General features: G+C 33.5%; 1 protein-coding gene across 7 annotated transcripts in view; it reads left to right on the forward strand.

Moving 5' to 3' along the window:
- LOC128242495 (uncharacterized) overlaps positions 1–22,966 on the forward strand; it is a 75,631-nt gene that overhangs the window by 14,696 nt on the left and 37,969 nt on the right. For 4 of the 7 annotated variants that reach the window (XM_052959658.1, XM_052959661.1, XM_052959660.1 and 1 more), the window contains 4 exons: positions 9,320–9,417; positions 9,899–9,999; positions 16,308–17,778; positions 19,007–19,119. In XM_052959658.1, the coding sequence (XP_052815618.1) occupies positions 9,327–9,417; positions 9,899–9,999; positions 16,308–17,778; positions 19,007–19,119 (1,776 nt within the window). In that variant the 5' untranslated portion in view covers positions 9,320–9,326. Of the gene's footprint in view, positions 1–457; positions 481–3,753; positions 3,795–5,311; positions 5,451–9,319; positions 9,418–9,898; positions 10,000–16,307; positions 17,779–19,006; positions 19,120–22,966 lie in introns of those variants that run through there. The other 3 variants (XM_052959657.1, XM_052959664.1, XM_052959659.1) reach the window with 3 other exon arrangements.

Genomic DNA, 22,966 nt, shown 5'->3' on the forward strand with positions numbered 1-22,966 from the left:
TGTTTTCTCCATGCAAAATTTATAGTTCGGAAGTTTTCAGTTTCTGAATTTTTTTTTAACCAGAAAGTATGTGTCATTTATATAAACATTTTCCTCATGCATTTTTTAGTTGTAAGATTTTTAAAAGTCTATTAATTTTTCCTGCAAAAGGTTAGATATATTTTACATCCCATTGATGATAAGCTAGATGTGAGGCTTACATAGTGATGAACATACAAGATAAGTGTTCAGGCTCATGTCTCTGCCAATGGGATCGTCAGACAAATTCACATTTAATCTTTTACAGCTCTGACAACCAAAAACTAGAACATTAAGCAGATTTCAGCTGCCAAATCTCAATTTAGTAATGAAAACAACATTCAAATTTCCATAAAGTCATGAAATGGTTTTGCTAATTGAATGAGAGATTTAGAAGCTTTCACCTGTGCACTGGATAGTATAGAGGCATTAGATAGGCATTTTGCGCGGAACACTAAGAATGTTAGTATTTGTTTTTGATCTTTTAAAGTGACACTATTATTCAAAATCAAAACATAAAAATGTATAACAAACATAGATTTTGACTGATAAACCTTTCGCTACTAACTAGATCATGCATTTATGGAAAATATTAGTTGCTGATAACAAGATTGTAACTTTGTATTTAAAAGAAGAAAGCGCAAAAATATTAAATGATTGGTGAATGCAAAAAGATTTACTGTGGTCTACTATAGTTCTATATGGTAGAAATACCGTCTTTTATGCTCATTTCTTTCAAATTCATATCGGTATCCTTCATAATAACCATTGTTTTCGACATTTGTTCATCCTTTTTGGAATATTTTAAAACAATATTATTAATTGTGGAAAATCTTATTTGGGAGTAAGAGTGCATCTTTAAACGATAAGTCAGTGCTATATATACATGTGATATTGAACCATAAAACATTCATGGCTGATATGATAACCAGTAGTCATCCTTGACGAAGCTCCAAGTAAGGCTTGGACTTTGGACCCTTTGATGAAGACTACTCAGTGTGGGGTTCATTTTGTTTGAAAGTAGCAAGAAAATTGATTGAGAGGTAGGTTGGGATTTCGGGGACCTCCCTATCAGGTCTCTAAGGGGCAGCAAAAAAAGGAGCCGCTTGGGCTTACACTTATTGCCAGGTATTTTACTCGACTACCAGAAGCCTGTTGTATATCACTAGATCTACACAGGTTATTTTTGTCTAGTTTGCTTATCATAATTAACAATTTGATTATAGTTAGTAGTTATTATTGGACCAATTGATGAACATTTTTGACCGAACCAAAAATTTGACCAGTATTTCACATAAAGCTGTTGGTCTATCAGCCATTGCCTATTGTAATTCCTCTCATGAAAGATATCATTTCATTTCTCTGTGTCTTGAAACACTTTCACTTAGTTCTGGGTTTTGCACTGAAATTACAAAAAAAACAGCATATTATTTATGTAGAAACGCTTGATAACCTAGGCAGTGGGTATTGTGTCACTGTGCAGCCCGGATTGTGTTAGTGCAGCCAGGATTATCTGATAACATAAAAATGCACATTTCAGTCTGTTTGCATTGCAGGTTCGGTTTAGAACGTTTCATTAATTATTTGTTATCTATAAAAACATTGAAGTCTGCAATTCTAATGTGTTTTATGGCCTCATTGATAGAGTTGCCATAAGAGACATGTATATATAAAGCACAAAAAAACTCATGACAGGAATGATTTAAGCATTCTGTATTTGGAAGACATTTCTGTTTCTTATCAAAGTATTTGGCTTTTATTTTCTGCAGTTTTTTTTAGCTCTACTGGCCAAAGGCCAGAAGAGCTTATGCGATGGTAATGTGTACGTAATATGTTCGTCCGTGCGTCCTTGCGTTCGTGCGTCTGTAAACAATTGCTTGTGAACATGATACAGTCTTCATTTTTGATTGTATCTCGATGAAACTTGTACAGTATCTAGATATCCATTAGAGCTCGGTTCCTTTCGAAAACCAGCCAGATCTGCCCATGCATGCCTAGATTATGGCCCTTGATAGTATAAAAAAGTGCTATTGTGTAAACAATTGGTTGTGAACACGATACAGTCTTCAGTTTTGATTGTATCTCGATGAAACTTGTACAGTATTTAGATATCCATTAGAGCTCGGTTCCTTTCGAAAACCAGCCAGATCTGACCATGCATGCCTAGATTATGGGCCTTGAAAATATTAAAAAATCAGTTCGTCTGTAAACAATTACTTGTGAACATGATACAGTCTTCAGTTTTGATTGTATCTTGATGAAACTTGTACAGTATTTAGATATCCATTAGAACTTGGTGCTTTTTGAAAACCAGCCAGACCTGCCCATGCATGCCTGGATTATTGGTCTTGAAAGTATAAAAAATGCTATTTTAAGCTAAGTCTATTTTTAGCCAAGTCTACATGAGCGAGGTCTATTTTTAGCCAAGTTTACATGTAAAGTCACAATTGCTTGTGAAGGTTTGTTCAAATTATGCCCCTGGGGTCATTACTGGTCATTACCAGTGCGGCAAATGCAAACGACCTGGGCGGAGGCCCAGGGAAGAGTTCTCTTTTCTTTGTAAGGGACAGACTCCCCCCCCCTTAAATAAGTAAATATTAAAAACCTTTTTGTCTGAAACCACTATGCAAATCCTTGCTATTTTGAACAAGGCTTTATTTAGTGGTCCACTACCATGGTTGTTCAAATTATGCCCATTGGGTCAAAACTGGCACTGCCCTTGGTGTCACAATTTTCCTTATTTTACTTATTTAAGATTTTTTTTCAAAATCTTCTTATTTCAAACCACAAGGCCCATACCTTTGATATTTGTTGTGGAGCATCATATGATGCAATTGAAAACATTTGAAATAATGCCCCTTGGGAAAAAGCTGGCCCCACCCCTTTTGACTTATTTATTAATTTTTAAAGCTACAGTAATGAAATTTTGACCATGTGAACAGTTTTGCAAACAAGCATAAATGTTGTCCTCGGATGTCCTTGACTTTGACCTTTGACCGACTTTTTATTTTAAAGCTACAGAAATGAAATTTTGAGGATGAGTACAGTTTTGAAAGTAAATATTTTTTACCCTCAGATTACCTTTACTTGACACAGATTAAAATAGCTCATGCAACTAATCTGCTTACAACACTTCCTGTCCTCAGATGTTGAACGTGCAGCGTTTTCAGCTAACCCAAACACTAAAAGTGGGCTATATATCTGTTGCCTTTTACTCAAACGTACATACTCTGGATTGAAAATGACCACAAGAGCCATGCCAGTAGAGCATAGGCCCTTTTGGGCCTCTTGTTTTTGAAGATTAGATACTGTGTTGTATGCAAAAACCTTACACTAGCCTGATCATTAGCCTGATAACTAGAAAGACATTCAATTTATCAAGGGACACAGAGTACACATTTTACATGTGTATCAAGGTCCATATCAGTGGCTTTAAAAATCATCAACTTGTGCCCCTTGATAATGTGTTACAGGGTTAGTAGGTGACCTGATATGGTCACATATTGCCAGTGACAATGCGCACATATTAATCAAGGCCCATAACTCTTGAAAGAATATATGTCCATTTAGTGCCCTTGTTGGACTGCACAACAATAGATGAGCATTGGCATTATCTGTGTGGCAGTCATGTTAAACCAATGAAATAAAAGGGAAAGAAGGTTTTGTGATAGGTTTAAAGATAAAGTAGCATTTGAGTTATGTGTATAAGGCATGTTTATGTTCAGTCAACTTGCCCTTATCTGAACTGCCATGCATTTGTGCAAGGATTGTGTTAAGTAACTAATTCGGCAATCATTATCTAATGGTTTGATAGATTATGTTCACACAGGTTAAACCTATTAAAAGGGCTTTTAGTTTGAAACAATTTCATTTAGGTTGCTGATTGAGGTTTTTCTTATTTTTATTTATCCTGAGCTGTGTTATAAATGTTGACTGAATAATTAAAGGATATGAATTGAGTTTGTATGTTCAACGATTCATTTATTGGGAAAATGATACTTGTACTTAAAATATATGTTCACACTAAATGTATTTGATTGTAGAATAGTGTGTAAAACTGTATATATATATATATATGTATATAATATATATATATATATATATATATATATATATATATATATATATATATATATATATATATATATATATATATATATATTATTTGACAATGCTTAAGTATGGTATGTATTTTTAATTCATTTCCTCTCAGAAATGTGTCATTATAAAATTGATGATACTAACTATATGATCGAGCAGTTGTTTATTATAGAATTTAATGTATAAACAAATTGAGTTCAATATATATGTAAACAAATTGAGTTCAATATATATATATATACAAATTTAGTTCAAAATAATTATGTACATACAAATTTAGCTCAATATATAAAAAATTTCATATATATACAAATTTAGTTCAATTAATATACACACAAATTGAGTTCAATATATATTTATATACAAATTGAGTTCAATATATATACAAATTGAGTTCAAAATATATTTATATACAAATTGAGTTCAATATATATACAAATTGAGTTCAATATATATTTATATACAAATTGAGTTCAAATATAAATACATATAAATTTAGTTCAATATATTTATATACAAATTGAGTTCAACATATAAGTTACTGGTTTAGTAGGTGACCCGATATGGGATATAGGGGACAAAGGGAACTATATCCTGTGGTTTCCTGCATCCCGTATATCCCATATTGGGTCACCTACTAACCCCATATTATATATCACCTCAACAACCTGTTTACATGTTTCATTTATTCATCGGAATATTCATTGGAATCGGAAAATAGACGCCATTTTGGTACGATATTAATTTGGTGACCCAATATGGAAAAATACAGTTTAATATTTATACAAATTGAGGAAAAAGGGATTTTTTTGCACTTAGATTACAATAGTTATTAAATACATTTAAAGCTCAAAGATGAAATATAATCATAAATTTATTTAATTGATTGTAAAATTTCATTGCAAAATATATTGCAAAATATATAGATTCTTGTATTGTCTTGTTTCTCTTTGTGGTATGGTCATAAGGTCTTCCTTTTCATTTACCTGTAAATAGCTACTTAATGGGTATGCTAATATTTACCCGAAAGTGGCTACCAGCCATCAAGATATAGGACTTTATGGTTTGTTTTGCATTCGTTTGTTCCACTTAACTCTTAAAATTAGAGGTATGGTAAACATCCAAATGACCTCGGATGTATATTGGTATGAAAATTTTATGCTCAGTCAGTTTCGTTCTATAGAATACTACAGTGTGGTATCGCCTTACATGTTTACGTTTGATTTGTTTTCCGCTTCTGTGGTTTATTTTGTATAGTGATATATTTCTATAATTTTTCTGAATGGATTATGCTATTGTTTAAAAGTTAAAACATTGATATTACAATTTTGGTAAGTGGACATTATGGTCAGACTATTGTGAAAGTAAATAGGTAACTTAGGACATTTTGGGGGATAAAAAACCCATTTTGAAATCTAATATTTTTCACAGTATTTTAAATTTAAAGACAATTACACTTTAATGGAATGCCTTTTTGCCTTATTCCACTCTAAAAATTGCATGGTGTAAAATTCCCAGAGTCAAAGCTAGAAAATAGCATTTGAGTGTAACAGGAATTCTGCATGTAATGTTTGTTCTGTAAACTAATGCATCCAGAATTGGTGCAGGAAGTAAACAAAACAATCAACGATCCTATTGCCTATATTTCTACGTTGTTCTTTTAATATTTACTTTTGTCTAGTCCTTTGTAAAGATAAAAAGTTGACGTTCATATTGTATAACACGTAAGGAGTTATGATGTCATTTGTTTATTTCAATGTTATGTTCCGATTTGATTAGCGCCACATCATTAAACCAATGGTAACAATGTTACTTATGTCAGCTTTTCTTTTATACAATTTAATGTATGTTGTCTGTTATATTTCATTAAGAACAAATACACAATTGCAGAAGATAATTTTTAATCGTAAAAAATAATTATATAAAATGTAAATAGAAGTATAAATCAGCAAAAAGACAAACGTTTTTGCATACGTTTGCGCTTTTAGGTACCTTTTTTCACTAATTAGTAGTCTCAACATATGTTGGTCATCTGGACTGTATTTTACGAAAGAGCTGCTGGACCGGTACAAAATTTGCCTGACGTGTCCGGCGGACATGCACGTTTCGGGAAGACTGACTTTAAACCATGTGCTACAAAAACCATTTATTCTTCTGTCACACATTAAAACTTTATCTCTTAATTTTAGATGATAAACAAAAAAATAAATTGATAAAAAAATATGATTTTTATATTTTTAATATGTTGTTTATTAAAGCTGTTGCTGCGTAAGCGAAAACTTCGGAAGATGTCCTATAACTTATATAATGGGTGGAGTTATTTACATCATTTAGTTTGACTGCTGCTATAAATCGATGCAGTGACCTGTCAGATCGAGATAGATGATCACTGCACTTTCGGTGTTAACTGCACATATGTTATTATTTGAATAAACACATGGCATGCACCTCCTTTTATCTTATGGCTACCAACTTGCTTTGACTGAAATTCCCAGGGTCAAAGTTGATGCCTTAATTCTACAATCTGGGGTCATTTACATTTGATTTCCATGCATCTATTGAAAGCCTTGAATTATCCTTGTCATTCATTTTAGTTCTATGCAGCAACAGTATTAAATTATAGGTGTCCATTATTCTGCTGTTATTTTGACATCTGTGGTATAATAGTTTATGTTGCAATTAATTGTATGACAGTTTACATTATGTCATAGGTATTGTTTGATTATGCAAAATTTGTCAGACTGATATAAAGGTTTGTTTGTCTAGCTTGACCTTTGCAGTTGACATTCATGTTTTTATGAGGAGTAGCTGTGAGCTAGCCAAGTCAAATTCATTTATCTGTTCCTTTTTAAAATAAAAGTAGGTTGTTTAGCTGGTCTGGGCTTTTTTGTAAAGAAAATGATATAAACGAATTATCAGTGTTTTGGTGTCATCGTTTAGGCCAGAGTTTTTTTATCTTTAGATTTACGGGAGATTTTTCAAAAAGTTGGGTAAGGAGGAGGAAATAAAAATAAAAATAAAATGCATAAAATGTCCCAAAGGAGAAATAAATAAAATTAAAACGAATTTTTCTCCGATTTTTTTTATTTTTTAAATCTTCTTATATCATGAAGACAAAACACACCTTACTTGTGTCAGCTATTTCATAGGCTGAAAAAAGGGTGATAGATCACCATAAAGTTTCAAAAGCATAATTAAAAGATCCTTTTAATCACTGAAAATATTGACCTCAACACTGTGAGTTCAAGCGCTCATTGAAATTAATTGTATATATTTGTTCGAATGCATCTATGCATATGAGGTGCATATATTATCAACCCATGGATTTTATGAAACATGTCAGTGTAATAAAGAAGTTTAAATGGCCAATTCTAACCTTTTGCCCACAATATAAGCATATCCTTTCCATTGTGAAGTAATAAAACATTGAACACAGTTTCAGACACGGTATAATAAGGAGGTCAAATGTGTTTTTCTGTCTTTAACGAAATAGCACCGTGACAATTTAGCGTGATGTGGTTTTTATATAGAAAATGTAACCAAAAAAGTAGAAGCCCTGATGGAAATTCCTCTTCACTTCAAAGTTTGACAGGGCTTACGGATACATAGACAGTCAAAATCTACATTTATGTACTTCACCAAAGAAAATTCGGGAGCATTAAGATAAATTTTACAAGTGTTATATGTTTCAAAAAAACAGGTCTAAGAACTGATTTTAGAATCAGTCCTGAAAAATATCCTTCTAATTCCAGCTATGCCCGTTGGCAATAAGCAACGGATAAGTTTGACTTCTTGCACTGACTGCCAGATATCTTATGTTCAGATTTTTTTTGTTTTATCGGAAACACACACTATGGTATTATTACATCATTTTCAGTATTCTATAACGATTTAAATTCTAAATCATTATTAAACTAATTAAGAACTACGAATATCACGATACCTTGTGTTTTTCTCTTCAAATATGTGATCGTGAAGCAGTGTGTTCAATGCTCCCCAGAGTCAAATTCAGACGACAATATCCATTTTGACTATGATGAACACGATATCATTTTGCAGTTTGTGTTTGTCAGAAGCTATACATTTTTGCGCTGTAATCCAATTCATCCTCGTTAATATACGACGTGCGCCAACGACTTTTAATAGACAAATATACAACCCACGAATTTCTGTCTCCTTATTTTGACCGGAAGTTTCGCAATCATTCCACGAAACGCGAACAACATACTGAATCTACAAAATAATCACAACAAACACGCTCTAAGTTCACCACGGTTTTATTTAAATAATGAAACATAAACATCGGAACGTTTTTGAGGTAAAACATTTCTATATAGCTGCAGAAATTGTGAGAAATAAGGGGTATGACAAAAAGTACTTTCACTTTTGACAGGACGTTGTTATGGTAACGGGTACCTGTTCTGTTTCCCCGCGTATTTCCGACTGGTTTACGTGGTTTGTGCAGTAAAAAGACCGATAATGAATGACAATTGGTACACCAGTTGGTTCTGAGATATGGGTTATAGAACACTAATTTTATTTTTTTCTTAACCTTGGAGCAACGTTCGTCGGAAAAAATAAAAATAAAACTACGAAAATGAATTTTATTTTTATTTGGGTTTTGCAATATTTAGGTACGGCGCTCCCGTAAATCTAAAGATATAAAAACTCTGGCCTTACTGCAAACATTTGACCCTGGCCATAATTAAAAAACATTCAAGATATTTAAGGAAACAGAGACAATTCACACATGTATAGCAAGGTCCATAACTCTGTCTTAAATAATTGTTGAGTTATGCCCTTTATTCGACTGAAAACAACAGACAAGCATTGGGTTTCACTTCGCGGCCACCTTGTTGTACTGGTGCTTCTCATAAATAGACTTGTAGTTTCTTCAAAAAGTAGTGTACACATTCTTTTATCTTTGATTCATGAGTGAAATGTTTGTGCCAAGCCTTTTTTGACAATAATTTTTGTCGATTTTCAGCGGTGTTTCCATATAAATTAAAGGTTAATATATGAACTGAATTGGATGTCATTATAAATGTGTTAAAAAAGGTAAAATACTATGTCACCGAAATTAGACTTTTGATATAATACTTCTAAGATTATTACTTGGCTTAAGAAATTGTATTAAGCCAGACTTAATGAATTTCAGCATATAACCATACAGTTATATATCCATGTTGTATGTTTTCAGGCCAGTGATGATGGGGAAGGGTATTGAAAGGGAGGTAATTACGGCCCTGGTTCTCTCCTGTCTCACTGTGGTGGTACAAGCAGACATAGGAAAGGGTTGTAAGTACATTTAACACCTTAAATCTTATTCATAACTCAAAAATATGTTTAAGATAATCACATGAAACCTTGTATACATGTAACAATTGACAGTTTGTAGCAAAGCCCATAACTATAACTAGAACAATTGCTGAGTTATATCCCTTGATTTTCTGAAATCTTCACACAAAATCTTTAACCTGGTGGTACTACACACCTGTATAGCAAGGCTAACTACTCTGAATTTAATAATTGTTGAACTATGCTCTTTCATTATCTTAACGTAATGCAAAAGGTTAACCTTGGCCATATCTCCAAAATCATTCAATATATATGCATGAAACTTGGCATACATGTACCAAGTAGCAAGTTTTAAGCTCATTTAAGTAGTATACGGTTATTTCTTCACACTAGAACTCTCTGCTACTTCTTAAACATCCAAAGTGACTTTTTTCTTAAGTTTCAGTAAAGATGTAACCACACTATTTTGCTTGAATTTTAGTTGTGAATAAAGGGCCTCCGGACCTGAAGTTTCAACCTGCGGGGCCTGACTCCAAGAATGCAGCAGAGCGATTGGATACACTTCAAAATGGAGCGGTTCAGGTATAATGAAATATCAAGGTTTGCCTCTCACTCAAAAGATTTTTGGATTTGAGCCCCATTATGTGAAAGTTCTCAGGTCTCTTAAAAGGACGCAAGAATTGGTTTCTCCTTGGATAACTTTTCCAATACATGACTGAAATAATTTTACATGTCAAATTATTTTGGATTAGCTTAAAAGTGTTCCTTTATGTACTCCCAGCCACTTACTGCTGCTGTAAAAACATTTTTATAATTAATTTAATGGTAATGAAATAATTTAACAATTAATCATTTGTTTTCTTTGATTTCTCTGAAGAATTATCTACAACATACAATATATAATCAATAAAACAGACTCTACATTGGACCATGTGCATTCGATAAAAAATAAATACTTAACTACTTGCCCATCATGACGTCACATTTCCGGTTTCGATTTTACTTCTGGTAATTTATTAGCTTACTTTATCGCAATCATTTCACTTTGGAAAATAAACATGATTAATATTTGAACCTGAAGAATCTTACTCGCCCGGGCAACGAGTGTAATTTGATATTTTTTCACACCCAACATCGATATTCAACTGCAAAATTGAGCTGGCGAGTGGACTTGTCAAGTGGACTTGTCGAGGCCTTCACAAGTGATTTATAACTGCTGTTACCTGTCTTCAAAAATTAAGTTTAACTATATTTGTATAAACTGAGAGGTTAATCATGGTTCAACATCTAGAAGGGATTCTTTTTCATTGTGGAACCTGACCTGTGGAATTCTGTGTAGTTAGAAATCATTAAATAAATAGTTTTAGCTCTAATTGGTATTTAATCAAATATATTAAGGCAAGTTTCCATACAAATAAGTTGAGTATACCATTTTCAGCCTTATCTTTTAAAGCTAATTTAATTTTAATGTTAAACCATACCATGTATTTATGATTTTATAGAGTGTTTACCCAGGTTTCTCTGATGTTCTGGTCAGCTTGTCAAACTGTTAACCTAACATCCTACAAATTATCGAAACATTCAATCTTAAACCTTAACGCAAGAACTCAGTTACTTCTTCTATTTCTATATGCAGTTATTGAGTTTTTGCAATAGGGTGACGATTAATGTTGTTTGTATTTCAGTGCCGCCACTAAAATGTCAGTAAACCAGTGTACTACAGTTTGTTGGGGTAATGAACTGTAAAAATACAGCCAAACCTCCTGTCCAACAGGAGTTCAAAGACAAGAAACAAAATCGCTTTGGCATTTAAGGTTAAAAACACTCAATGATATTTGAAATTACTTAAGGAAGAATAAATCTGGATACGTGATGATTAAAAAAGGTTCTATCAGCCTCTAAACCCTTTATCATGCTGCAACAGTGTTTTCACAACAGCTGAATTGTTATTTAAGCAGATTTAAGATTAAGAGGATGTAAAGGAAATGATCCGTGTTGATTGGTTTATAGTTAAGTCTGTTAGCCTATTAGAGGCACTTATAAGATGAAGTTTTGAGATGATTTTTTTCTGGATACTGACTTCCAGTTGCTTTCCTTAAGCAATAATGGTCTGAAACACATGAAATGTTATAATTAAAGGCAAACTTTTACATTATTTTTAAAATATAATATTTTTACAGTTATTTAATGTCAATAGAGATGTTTTAACCCACTTGCGAGCCTTTTTTTAATCTCCAGTTATGTGACGCAGGCTTGTAATGGAATGTCTTTGGTATTTATTTATGAAAAACAAGCAATGGGGTCCATGTATATACGTTTTTTTCGTTTTTCGTTTTTTACAATTGAAAGTAAAAAACGAAAAAGGAACATACATATCCTTTTTCTTTTTTCTAATGATTGAAGAGAAAACCAAAATTGATTGATTTTTCCTTTTCCGTTTTTTAATTATAATCACGGAATACAAAACAAGGAAACTATTTATACTGTTTTCTGTTTTTTCGTTTTACAAAGTTTAAAGTGAAAAACACGTTATCCTTTATATACCGTTTTTTCTTTTTTCTTTTTTTATGATTGAAAGTAAAAAAAGAAGAAGGAATATTCAAATCATTTTTCGTTTCAATTGTGAAAAACGAATAGATAGATTGCCCAATAATCACTACCTTGCAGCCTCGCTATCTTTCTTTGATTGTATATTTAGATGCATTTTGTACAAGAGTATGTATTATGCAGTTGTTGTTCATGAGTGTGAAGGTCAGTCAAGTAGGTAAACACAGACTATGCCAGAGTTATGGGAACTGCTGTTTCTTTTCATTACCAACAATAATTACCAACTGGTCTGATTTAAATAAAAGGCCAATTACTTTAAACAAGAGCAAATGTTAACTTTTTTTTTTTATTCCTGTGTGAGTGTATTTCCACTTATATATGTTATTTAACAGATATGTTCACTGTATCCATACACGCTATTTATATAAATTACCACGACAACCAAACTCCTCCTATAGTTTCTTCTTAGACATATTATGACAATACTCTTGTTTTCAACATCATTATTATTTGTTCAGATTGAATTGGTATAATGTCACTTAAAGCCTTCTTGCTCTCACCTGGCGTTGTACTGTAGTATTTTCAGCTGAGTAGACAATAATAAAGTGTCATCGGTTACATTTTGAGTGATTGTAAATTTACTTTGGCAACTTTTACCCTGTACAGTATTGTAAGGTGATATAGAAAAATGACTGTCGTCTTGAATTGAAATAGGTTTTTACCTATTTATTAAATTTAGTTCTTCATTTATTTGATTTTAGAAATAGCTGTTTGCTGAAATAGCTGTTTAATTGCTAAATATCTTTTAAACTTCAAAGTTGAAATCACTTGAGCTTGAGTTTCATATTTTCTTATATAAAACTAATAAATCTTTATTGTCACCATGAGTTATATTTTCTTGAAAATTCTGAAAGACAAATTAACAGATTTACATAATAATGATAGAAGGTATAATAATTTGAAATAGACTTGAAGCATACGACCATGTAATCGTCATTGTCTTGATTTGTTCTTGCATATTAAGCAGTTAGTAACTGAAAGTGCACCCCTACCCAAAGGTTAAATATTTGCAATTTTATTTCATACCATTTATTTGTCTGTTTATCTCTGTATATTTGGCTAAGGTAGATTGACTTCTGAATTATTTATTCCATGCTCGTATGATTACCTTGCGGACAACAAAGGAATTCTTCCCCTCTTTTGGCTTGAGAAAGTGAGAGTTGCCTTAATGCATTGTTTGCATAGAGGAGACCTTGATCTAAAAATCAAGAAACTTTGTATCTCTGTTGGATCAGTTTGAAGTAGGTTATATACAAATTCAAATTATACAAATATGTTCTAAATGGTTTGTTGGTCATAGGCTTTGCATAGAATCAACTCTCAAATGAAATTAATCAGATCGTAATTGTTGATAATTAAGGTTTTGCCTGTAAATATTATACTCATCGTGCAATTTTTTTTGAAATTATCTTTTAATGGTTACACAGCAAGTTCTACTGTTTACAAATAAACTTAGTGTTTTAAGTATTTGATGCAATGAATGATGAAAGCTTTAAGTCTGCCCAAATCCGACAAGTGAATTTCAAATCAAGTGCAACATCTATAGCCTGTCAAACAAATTCCCACTCAAAGAAAACTGATTGCAGTAATCAACTATTTGGCATAATTTTTACTTTGACTTATACAGGAGTAAAATAATACTGAGGTGGGTTCATACGCATGCAATGCTTCCATACATGTACAGTCTGCATAGGTTTTACATATTCTGACCAATTTAATCCTAGCTTTAAATAACTCACACAAGGACGGCATGGTTAGAAATGAATATCTTTGAATTGCCAAAAACTTGTTGTTTGAAATCACTTTTAGGGTGTTACAAATTGTCTTTTTGTTGCAAAAAGACATTGTGAACATTATTTTATTAACAGATTCACAAGTATGCTTCGCTACATTCATTTGCAAACTGTTAAGTATTTCTCTATAGCATTAAAGAACAAAGCTAACACATATGAAGTATTATGTATGTATGATCTGGTGAATTTGCCATGATGGTTTTAAATAATTCATAAGTTGAGATCTTGAGTACAATTGATTCGGGCACCGCGTCTTATCTTTCATGATCATGCCATATTTGTAGTGTCAGTGAGTGTAAAGTGGAGAGGGATTGTTGTTACTACTTATTGACATTTAGCGCTAGCTAATGATCATCCAACTAAGCCTGTATGTGGCAAATGGAAACCACAATGATTGCCCCTTATTTGTCAATTTTCTCAAAATTTCAAATGTCCTCAATGTCATTGCTGCTATTTTCGGTTCAAATAAAACCAGTTAGAGAGTAGATCTCAGACACTTAGAAGCTTTTTCAAGATACCTTCCTGATCTGTTGAGATAGCCGATATTTTTTTCTAAACAGAAAACTTTTTCAGAAACTTTGTCAGAAACAAAAAATGGCTGATATTAAATAACAAATCTTTCTTTGTATATGGTTTTGAAATAGGTGTTAAAAGGGGGACAGATTCTAGTTTGAACGTATTATTTCTCGGATATTTTCTGGTTATGACGTCATATTTTTTATTTTTCTGTTAAATGTTTGAATATTTTGAACATTTAATAGAAAATTCCAAGCGTTCCATTTCCATTCAATAATATTGTTAAAAAAATATACAGCTCCCTTTAACCAAGTCCTAGCTTGATGTTCCATGACATATGACATACCTTGTTTGTTGCATATACACAGCATTGCTTTTAAGAAATATAAGCAAAGTGTTACTTTTTCTGAACAATTGATACATCACAAAAATCTGACTGATTTCAACAGGCACTTGATATGTTTCTTTCAAAACAAAGCCAAAATCATGATTGTCCGAGATCTTGACCTGACTGAGATCTATCCCCCTACGTTTAAACAAAAGCCACAATTTTTTCACATTTTTTTTAGGTAGAAGTTTTGGAAATAGATGAAACAGGGTCTGTACAGTAAATTAATTGTGTTTCGGTTGAGTTTTTATTTAAAGGATGTATATGAACTAAATTTCAAAATAAAGGCCATGTGCATTCAAGCATGTATATCATTATATAGGCCTTATTGCAGATACAGTTTTAGGCAGATTTTGCACCTATCCATTGTCAGATAGTTCAAATTGCAATTTCATTTTTTATGCCCCCTTTTGAAAAAAGTGGGGTATATTGTTTTGCACATGTCGGTCGGTCTGTCTGTCGGTCGGTCGGAATACCAAATGGTTTCCGATCAATAACTTGAGAACGCTTTGACCGAGGGACCTCATACTTGGTATGTGTATTGGTCATCACCAGCAGATGAACCCTATTGATTTTGAGGTCAGTGGGTCAAAGGTCAAGGTCAGTGTGACCTTTACATGAAAAACGGTTTCCGATCAATAACTTGAGAACGCTTTGACCCAGGAACCTCATACTTGGTAGGTGTATTGGTCATGACCAGCAGATGAACCCTATTGATTTTGAGGTCAGTGGGTCAAAGGTCAAGGTCAGTGTGACCTTAACATGAAAAACGGTTTCCGATCAATAACTTGAGAACGCTTTGACCCAGGGACCTCATACTAGGTAGGCTTATTGGTCATGACCAGCAGATGAACCCTATTGATTTTGAGGTCAGTGGGTCAAAGGTCAAGGTCAGTGTGACTGTAAGCTGAGTCGGTCGGTCTGTCTGTCTGTCGGTCGGTCGGAATACCAAATGGTTTCCGATCAATAACTTGAGAACGCTTTGACCGAGGGACCTCATACTTGGTATGTGTATTGGTCATCACCAGCAGATGAACCCTATTGATTTTGAGGTCAGTGGGTCAAAGGTCAAGGTCAGTGTGACCTTTACATGAAAAACGGTTTCCGATCAATAACTTGAGAACGCTTTGACCCAGGAACCTCATACTTGGTAGGTGTATTGGTCATGACCAGCAGATGAACCCTATTGATTTTGAGGTCAGTGGGTCAAAGGTCAAGGTCAGTGTGACCTTAACATGAAAAACGGTTTCCGATCAATAACTTGAGAATGCTTTGACCCAGGGACCTCATACTAGGTAGGCTTATTGGTCATGACCAGCAGATGAACCCTATTGATTTTGAGATCAGTGGGTCAAAGGTCAAGGTCAGTGTGACTGTAAGCTGAAAAAAGGTTTTCTGATTGTCCATATTTTATTTAAGTGTCCAAATCCTACTAACAATTTGGCTCCCAAGGGGGCATAAATGTTTCACTAACATCTCTTGTTTGAATTGTGAGATGAACTATCCAAGCGATACTGCGCAACAACCAGTATACAGGGAAAGGACCAATATATTCCATGATTGATCTGTTTTGCCTATCTTTTCAGGATAAAAACCAAGAGGCCCCAAAGCTACAGAAAATAGGTGATAAAGTCTACACTGCTCAACAGCTGGACAATTTACAGCAGGAATTGCAGGGATCTCATTTCAAACGCATTGATTCACCTAATGCTTTAAACAATAATGCAAATGAAAGAAACAGTAACACTAACATAGTGAATAATTTGAACAATAATGTTAACAACATCAATAACAATGTAAACCAGGTCCAGAATGGATTACCTCAGATAAATAAGAATAATGTTGATGTAAATAATCACTATGTGGTTGGTGGTCTTCCTAATGAAGTAAATAATGACCTTAACGAAAGAGTTGACTTAGGTGCTAGTAATGTTCATGATCTGGATAAGTATAAGGAAGATGACACCGATACTGTAAACGTGCTTAAAAGAGGTAATAAAAATGTTTCAAGTGATGCGAATGATGCCGTTCCTGCCCAAGATGTAAATGGCAAGAGAAGGGAACAGGTTCAGCAAAATGCTCTTCAGAATAGAGTAGTTAATGCTCAGGATGATGTGGTCAAGGAAGAAAATTTCAAACAACCTGCTAATAACAATGTCCAGAGTGATATGGCAGCAGGTATAAAGGAGGAGGTTGCTCTCAGAGCAGAGAGAGAAAGCTTGGATAGTAATGCAAAGCCTGTAGAACATAACCAAGATGGACTTGTTCAGAATCCTGACCTTCAAGGTAATAATGGTCAAAGAGAAGGAGCAAGAGTAGTTCGTAAAGAGAGTGCTAATGATGAGAATGCTAATGAAAGAAGTGACAATAAGGACAAACCAGCTGTTCTAGATGACACAAACAAAGGAGTATTTGATGTGGCCAATCAGCCTGTTAAGGTAAATCCAGATACATTTGACACAAACCAGCAAGGTGGTGCAGAACCTAACAATGTTAAGTTTATCAATGGAGAAGTTGGGAATAACTTTAATGAAGTTCCAAGGAATCCTGAGATAGTAGGTCAGAACAATAACAATGGTCTTGCCAACAATAATAACAAAGTCCTTTCAAATGAAGATGAAGAAAAGCCAGGTAGTATGAAAGTTGTTTGGGATTGGAGTGATTTTGCTGTGAACTTTGAGCAGTATGTAATGCCTGAGCAAAAAATTCGCCGGGCTCCACACGCGACAACAGGGGAACCCTGGCCTTTGCCACAATATTACATTGCAAAGAAGGACAAAATTTACCGAGTGGATAAATTCAATTTCCGATTTGATATCTCAAAGGTGAGGTGTGATATCATTGAGAAGGCAATAGAACGATACAAGCCGTACATTCTGGAAGACGCAATTGAGGATATGTACGATAACTTCCAGCATTCGCAGAGCACAATGTTTGAGGATCCGGCCCTCAAGTATGATACCCCATTGTTCCTCAATGCTCCTGTGGTGTCAAAGGTGCTCGTGAAGATACAAAACCCGTGTACGAAGTTTCCACACGCCAAGATGGATGAGTCTTGTAAGTAAAGCTTACAATGGCAACACAAATACATGCTAGCATGTAGTAACATGAGCCTTGGTTCTGGGTAATACGAAAAAAATAAGCATGCACTGTTAAAACTAATGAAAAGTATTATTTTGTGGAATTTATGAAGCAGAGTTTGAATTTATTGGCTATGGGCAAATCATAGCTTTGTATTACAAAATGCTCCCTCAAATTCTCCTGGCATTGATTCATTTACACCATGCAAAACAAAAAACAGTGATTAATCATGGTGTTTTTTACCCTGTGAGCCTAAAACACTTGTATGCGTTATTCCATTGTTTTGCAAGTTTCATTTCCGCTGGATTGCGTAGGTCATTGGATGTAATAACTATAAACATGCCTCTTTCAATTGGAGTGCTTCCACTTTTAAAAGGAAATTTTGGAAATCTTAAAACGGCACATATATCATTCTTTTGAAAGCCGACATTTAGGTTGGCTAAAGGAAGAATAAAATTTCTTGTGCAGCAATTATTTTGTGAGAGTAGATACTTATTATATGAATTAATAGAATTATAAAAACCTGCATTATTAATGGTTCAGGTTTGTGATAACAAAGACAAGTTGAATCATATTTCTACAAGCATAAATCAGGCAAAACAAATAATTTTTTCTTACAATAAAACTACTGCTGCAGGAATCAAAATGCACAAGCTCCAATTCTTATATGTATTATATAACAAGCCCTGCTATAAAAAATCCAGAATTTGAGCAAGCCCGGAAAGCATTATCCCCCACTGCTGCTGCATTTGACACGGATACTTGTTCAAGGACAAGAGAGAGGGAGCAAATTATATGATTGTTTACAATTAAACTATGTCAATAAGTATACATAAACACATACATTATTTTCAAGAAACTCTTGGCTAATGGCATTAAAATTTACAAAAAAAATCCTCTATGCTATCAACCATAAACTTGAAGGTCTACAAGAACTTTCACATATTAATCTTATTCAATTGTTACCATCAGTAACAAAAACAGGAAAACTGAATGAGTTCCTTATGATTTACATTCATCCTATATTGATTAATCCCTCAAGCATGACAAAATAGGTGTTATCCCTAAATTTCAAGATGGTCAGATTTGGCATGTCTAATATGTTGGTCATTCTATTTTCAGTCACAAGAAATGACCCATTTTCTGCTGTTTGCGGTTTACATGGATGTATGTAAATAATTATGTCACAATGATTCTGTTCCAGATGACTTGTTTGTGAAACGTACAGGGATCCATATCTGGGCGAACGAGGTTTGGGGGGCTCTCCGGGGCCTTGAGACACTCAGTCAAATCATCTTCAAGGGCTCAAACCAGCTGGTAAGGGATGTTACATTTGTTAGTTAGCTAGACTGTCTGAATCATACAATGCTGGTATTGTCCAAGCCTTGGTGATACGACAGTGGCGGCCATATTGTGCAAAAACTCCAACACTGTTGAAGAAAATTAGAATGGAACTTGATTCAAATGTGTAGAAAATATGATTAAAAAAAGTGTTGCACTATTTCTTCAAGTGACCAAAATGAATGAAATTGACTGTGTCAAACTCTTGCTAGCTTTGTGCCGAAAGTTTCCGTATAAATTACATGCTGGCAGGGTCATATACCTGCATACGCCCTCTCTTATAAGATGTACCTGGATTAACATTATAATCCTAAGTTTGTTAAGAAATCTTAACATATTTATGCTTAAACATACATTCTGTTGTGCTATGGTACACTTTGGATGAACATTTGAAGGAGGAAAAGAATGTTGATTGTATTAAAGGAATCCTTTCGTTGAGAACTTGATGTTCTTGTTTTGAAATAAAAACAGTTTAGGGGGCATGTGTTATTCACTGTTTTCTTCCTGATATAGAAACACTCTTGATAAATGGCAGCCAAACTTGGATGTTTTTTTCTGCTTTGCCTTTTTGTATGTTAAACATGATTATAGTGTCCTCACAAGGGCTTGTAATGGCTTGTTTTCACTTTAAAGTGTTTTAATCTCGCTATCCTTATACCTTTGAGTGATTTTTTTATATATTTTTTACTGGAAGAGAAATCCCCCGCAGGAAGATGTAGGGTGTGCGTGCGTTATTACGTGCATGTTTGTGTGTGTGTGTGTGTGCGTGTGCGTGTGCATGTGTGTGTGCGTGAAACCTTTAAACTTATAATTAAAAAACTGGTCACCATATTAAAGCGTTTAATATTCACTCTATAGCATTCATTGACAATATGCATATATTTATAACTTACTGCAAAGAATATCTCTGAGACTGCCATAATTGTCAAATTATTCTCCTTGACCAGCTGAGGGAAGACCAACGAGTTACGGCACACTTATTAAGCTATATTTAAGTCATTGGTTAACAGCTGTATATGGTATGTCAGAGTGGCTGTGCTCTTGTTTACAGTTAGACCAACTTTCCTGACCATGCATACTTTAATGTGACAACCAAGCTAATTGATATTCATCAGCATTGTTGGATGACTGATTGTATGTGTTATTACATGAACATTAGCGAAACTATTGTCGCATTAGATGGTTGAAGTACTTTTTATATGGTCATGTTACTAGCTAAGTTATTGGGCATCCATTGATTAAAATGTCTCAGAAGATAGATACTAGGCTACTTATCACTAATTAATTGATGTTGCATAAACACACAGTATGTTAAGATAAATAGCTACCCTGAAATGTAAGTTAATTATTCATTTCAGTGGTGGAAACTTGCACAAGTCCGCAATTAAAGATTTTATGTAGCAGGGCTTGTTGACGTTTTTAATGCCAAGCACTATTATTTATGTAAGAATTTGGGCTTAGAGTCTCCTTATTAACACTTAACCGTTCATATATTTCCATATTTGGACACACATGCATACAAATATCCCATATTTCTTCCGTATTGAATGATTCAAACATCCCATGTTAAACGTTAAGACTGAAATTTGTGACAAAGGTATAGATACTTAAAAGGAAATGATGTAAATAATACTTCAGTGAATAAAACTAAAACACTTTTTAGCATATTTATTTGCAACATTATAATAAATCACCACAAATGTTCCCCAGATTAAGAAGATGTGCAGAGCACATTTTACAACTCGGTTGGTTCAAGGTCAAGTTCACACTAAGAGGTCAAGGGTCATATGACTATAATATGACTATTTTTTGTGTCCTATGTTCAGCATATTGAGACTATGTGCAAAGCACCTGTGACAACCAGCTCAGTTCAAGGTCAAGGTCACACTTATGAGGTCAAAGGTCATGACTTCATTTAGGGTCCACTCCATATCTCGTGAAGAATTTGACTTGCCACAAATGTTCACCATATTGAGATGATGTGCAGAGGGGGAGACATCATTTTTTTTTTTTTACAAAAACAACTGTTTAGTTTAATATTTTTCTTCACACAAAACGAGATATTTTTGGATTCATAAACAGCTGGGAATGTACAAATAAATCTTTCTGTATTGTAAAAAACAATGTTAAATAACCTACAAGTATCTGATAGAAAATTTACAGGAGCAAAGTTTACAGGAGCAATCAATGTTGTTGTTTTTTTTTATAAACAACAAGTGTCCAATTTCAAGATCATTGGATCTGCTTTCAAGTAATTTGATGGACTTTGATAATTAATGTGTATTGTTTTCTTCATTTAATACAGTAGAATTTATCCCTGGAGGAATTGCTTTAGTTTCAGATATGCTTTTGTGGTTTAGAGTTACAGAATATGGTTGAATAGAATTCTACTTCTAATTGTGTCATACAAAAATAAAATATCTCTTTATAAGGCGAGCAAAAAAATATTTAGTTACTCAGATTCGCCAATGTGTTTATTCGCAATTTTTGGGAGAAAAAATAAAAACGAAATTCTGACACGTTTTAAAAAAAAAATCCCTCCTCATATATTTTTGAAAGTTTGAATAACAAAGAAGCAACAACTTAATACCTTTCCCCTTAACATGATTTTAATTGATTTATTATTGGTGTGAGTGAGTTTGAACTATTATACTGTGAAATCATTTATATTCGTTGGCATGAAATTTTGTGGTTTGTCGAAAAATTACAATTTCGTGGGTACTTGAATTCGTGGTTTTTCATTTTTGAAAAAAAAACACAAAAAAACTGCAATTGGCCTAGATCGACTGCATAATCTCCATGCGCTTGCCCGTGATTTCCGTCTTCTACGTCACTTGGTTTATGACACTCGCTAAAGTGGTATGACATGCCAATTAGTGCATATATCCACGTCAATTATCGATTTAATTGGAAATTAAGGTCATAAAAGAAGATATACCCTGATCCTAAATACAGATAGGTGAAGCCATTGAATGCCAATTAAGAATTTTGCAAACTGTGAAAACACCGAGAAGGTCTGTATATTTGAGTAAACAATCCCTAAAGATAGCTGATGTTTACAAATTCAATCACTTTTGAAATTCATCTCATTTCAATATTTATTCACACGTTTTTTGTTTAAGGCCACACCAAATTAATGTTTAGTTCCTCGGATTTTTGCCAAAAAAAATTGGAGCGAGCGAGCGAAAAAAATAAATAAATAAAAGTTTGTCAGTTTTCATAAAAACCGAAGCGAGCGAAGAGCGAAAAATATATTTTTCCTTATATTCAATATAAATAAGAAAGATTGTTCCAAATAATTGCCCTTAAACCCATTTTAATGCCATCTTGAACTGAACCTCTAATGGACATTGGGAAAATGTCGGAATACATACTATTTATTCATCCGTGTTTAGTACAAACATTATATGAATAAATCTAATTTCTTATATAATTAAAACATACTTTAATATGACAATCATTCATAATAATAAATAACCCTGCTTTTGTAAAAAGTTTGAAACGACTTCAATAAATCTACCTGAATCAGTTTAACATCATATGCAACTGTATTTAGACATAACGTAGGATTGATTTGGGATTTGAAAAAATGATCACTTACACAGGCATCATCAAACATCAGACTCCATATAACATAGACTAAATTTTGTTTTTATTATCACAGGAAATGCAATGACATGTGATTATTAAAACAAAAAGAACAAGGGTATTTTTTTTCACAGTACTTTTTTGGTTATTTAGATGTTTTTATGCACCAGCCAATTGTATATGCCCCCCCCCCCCCCCCCCCCCCCCCTAAGTCCGTTAAATAGCAGGGACTTTG

Source organism: Mya arenaria, chromosome 8 (genome assembly GCF_026914265.1).
Source record: "Mya arenaria isolate MELC-2E11 chromosome 8, ASM2691426v1".
Lineage (NCBI taxonomy): Eukaryota > Metazoa > Mollusca > Bivalvia > Myida > Myidae > Mya > Mya arenaria.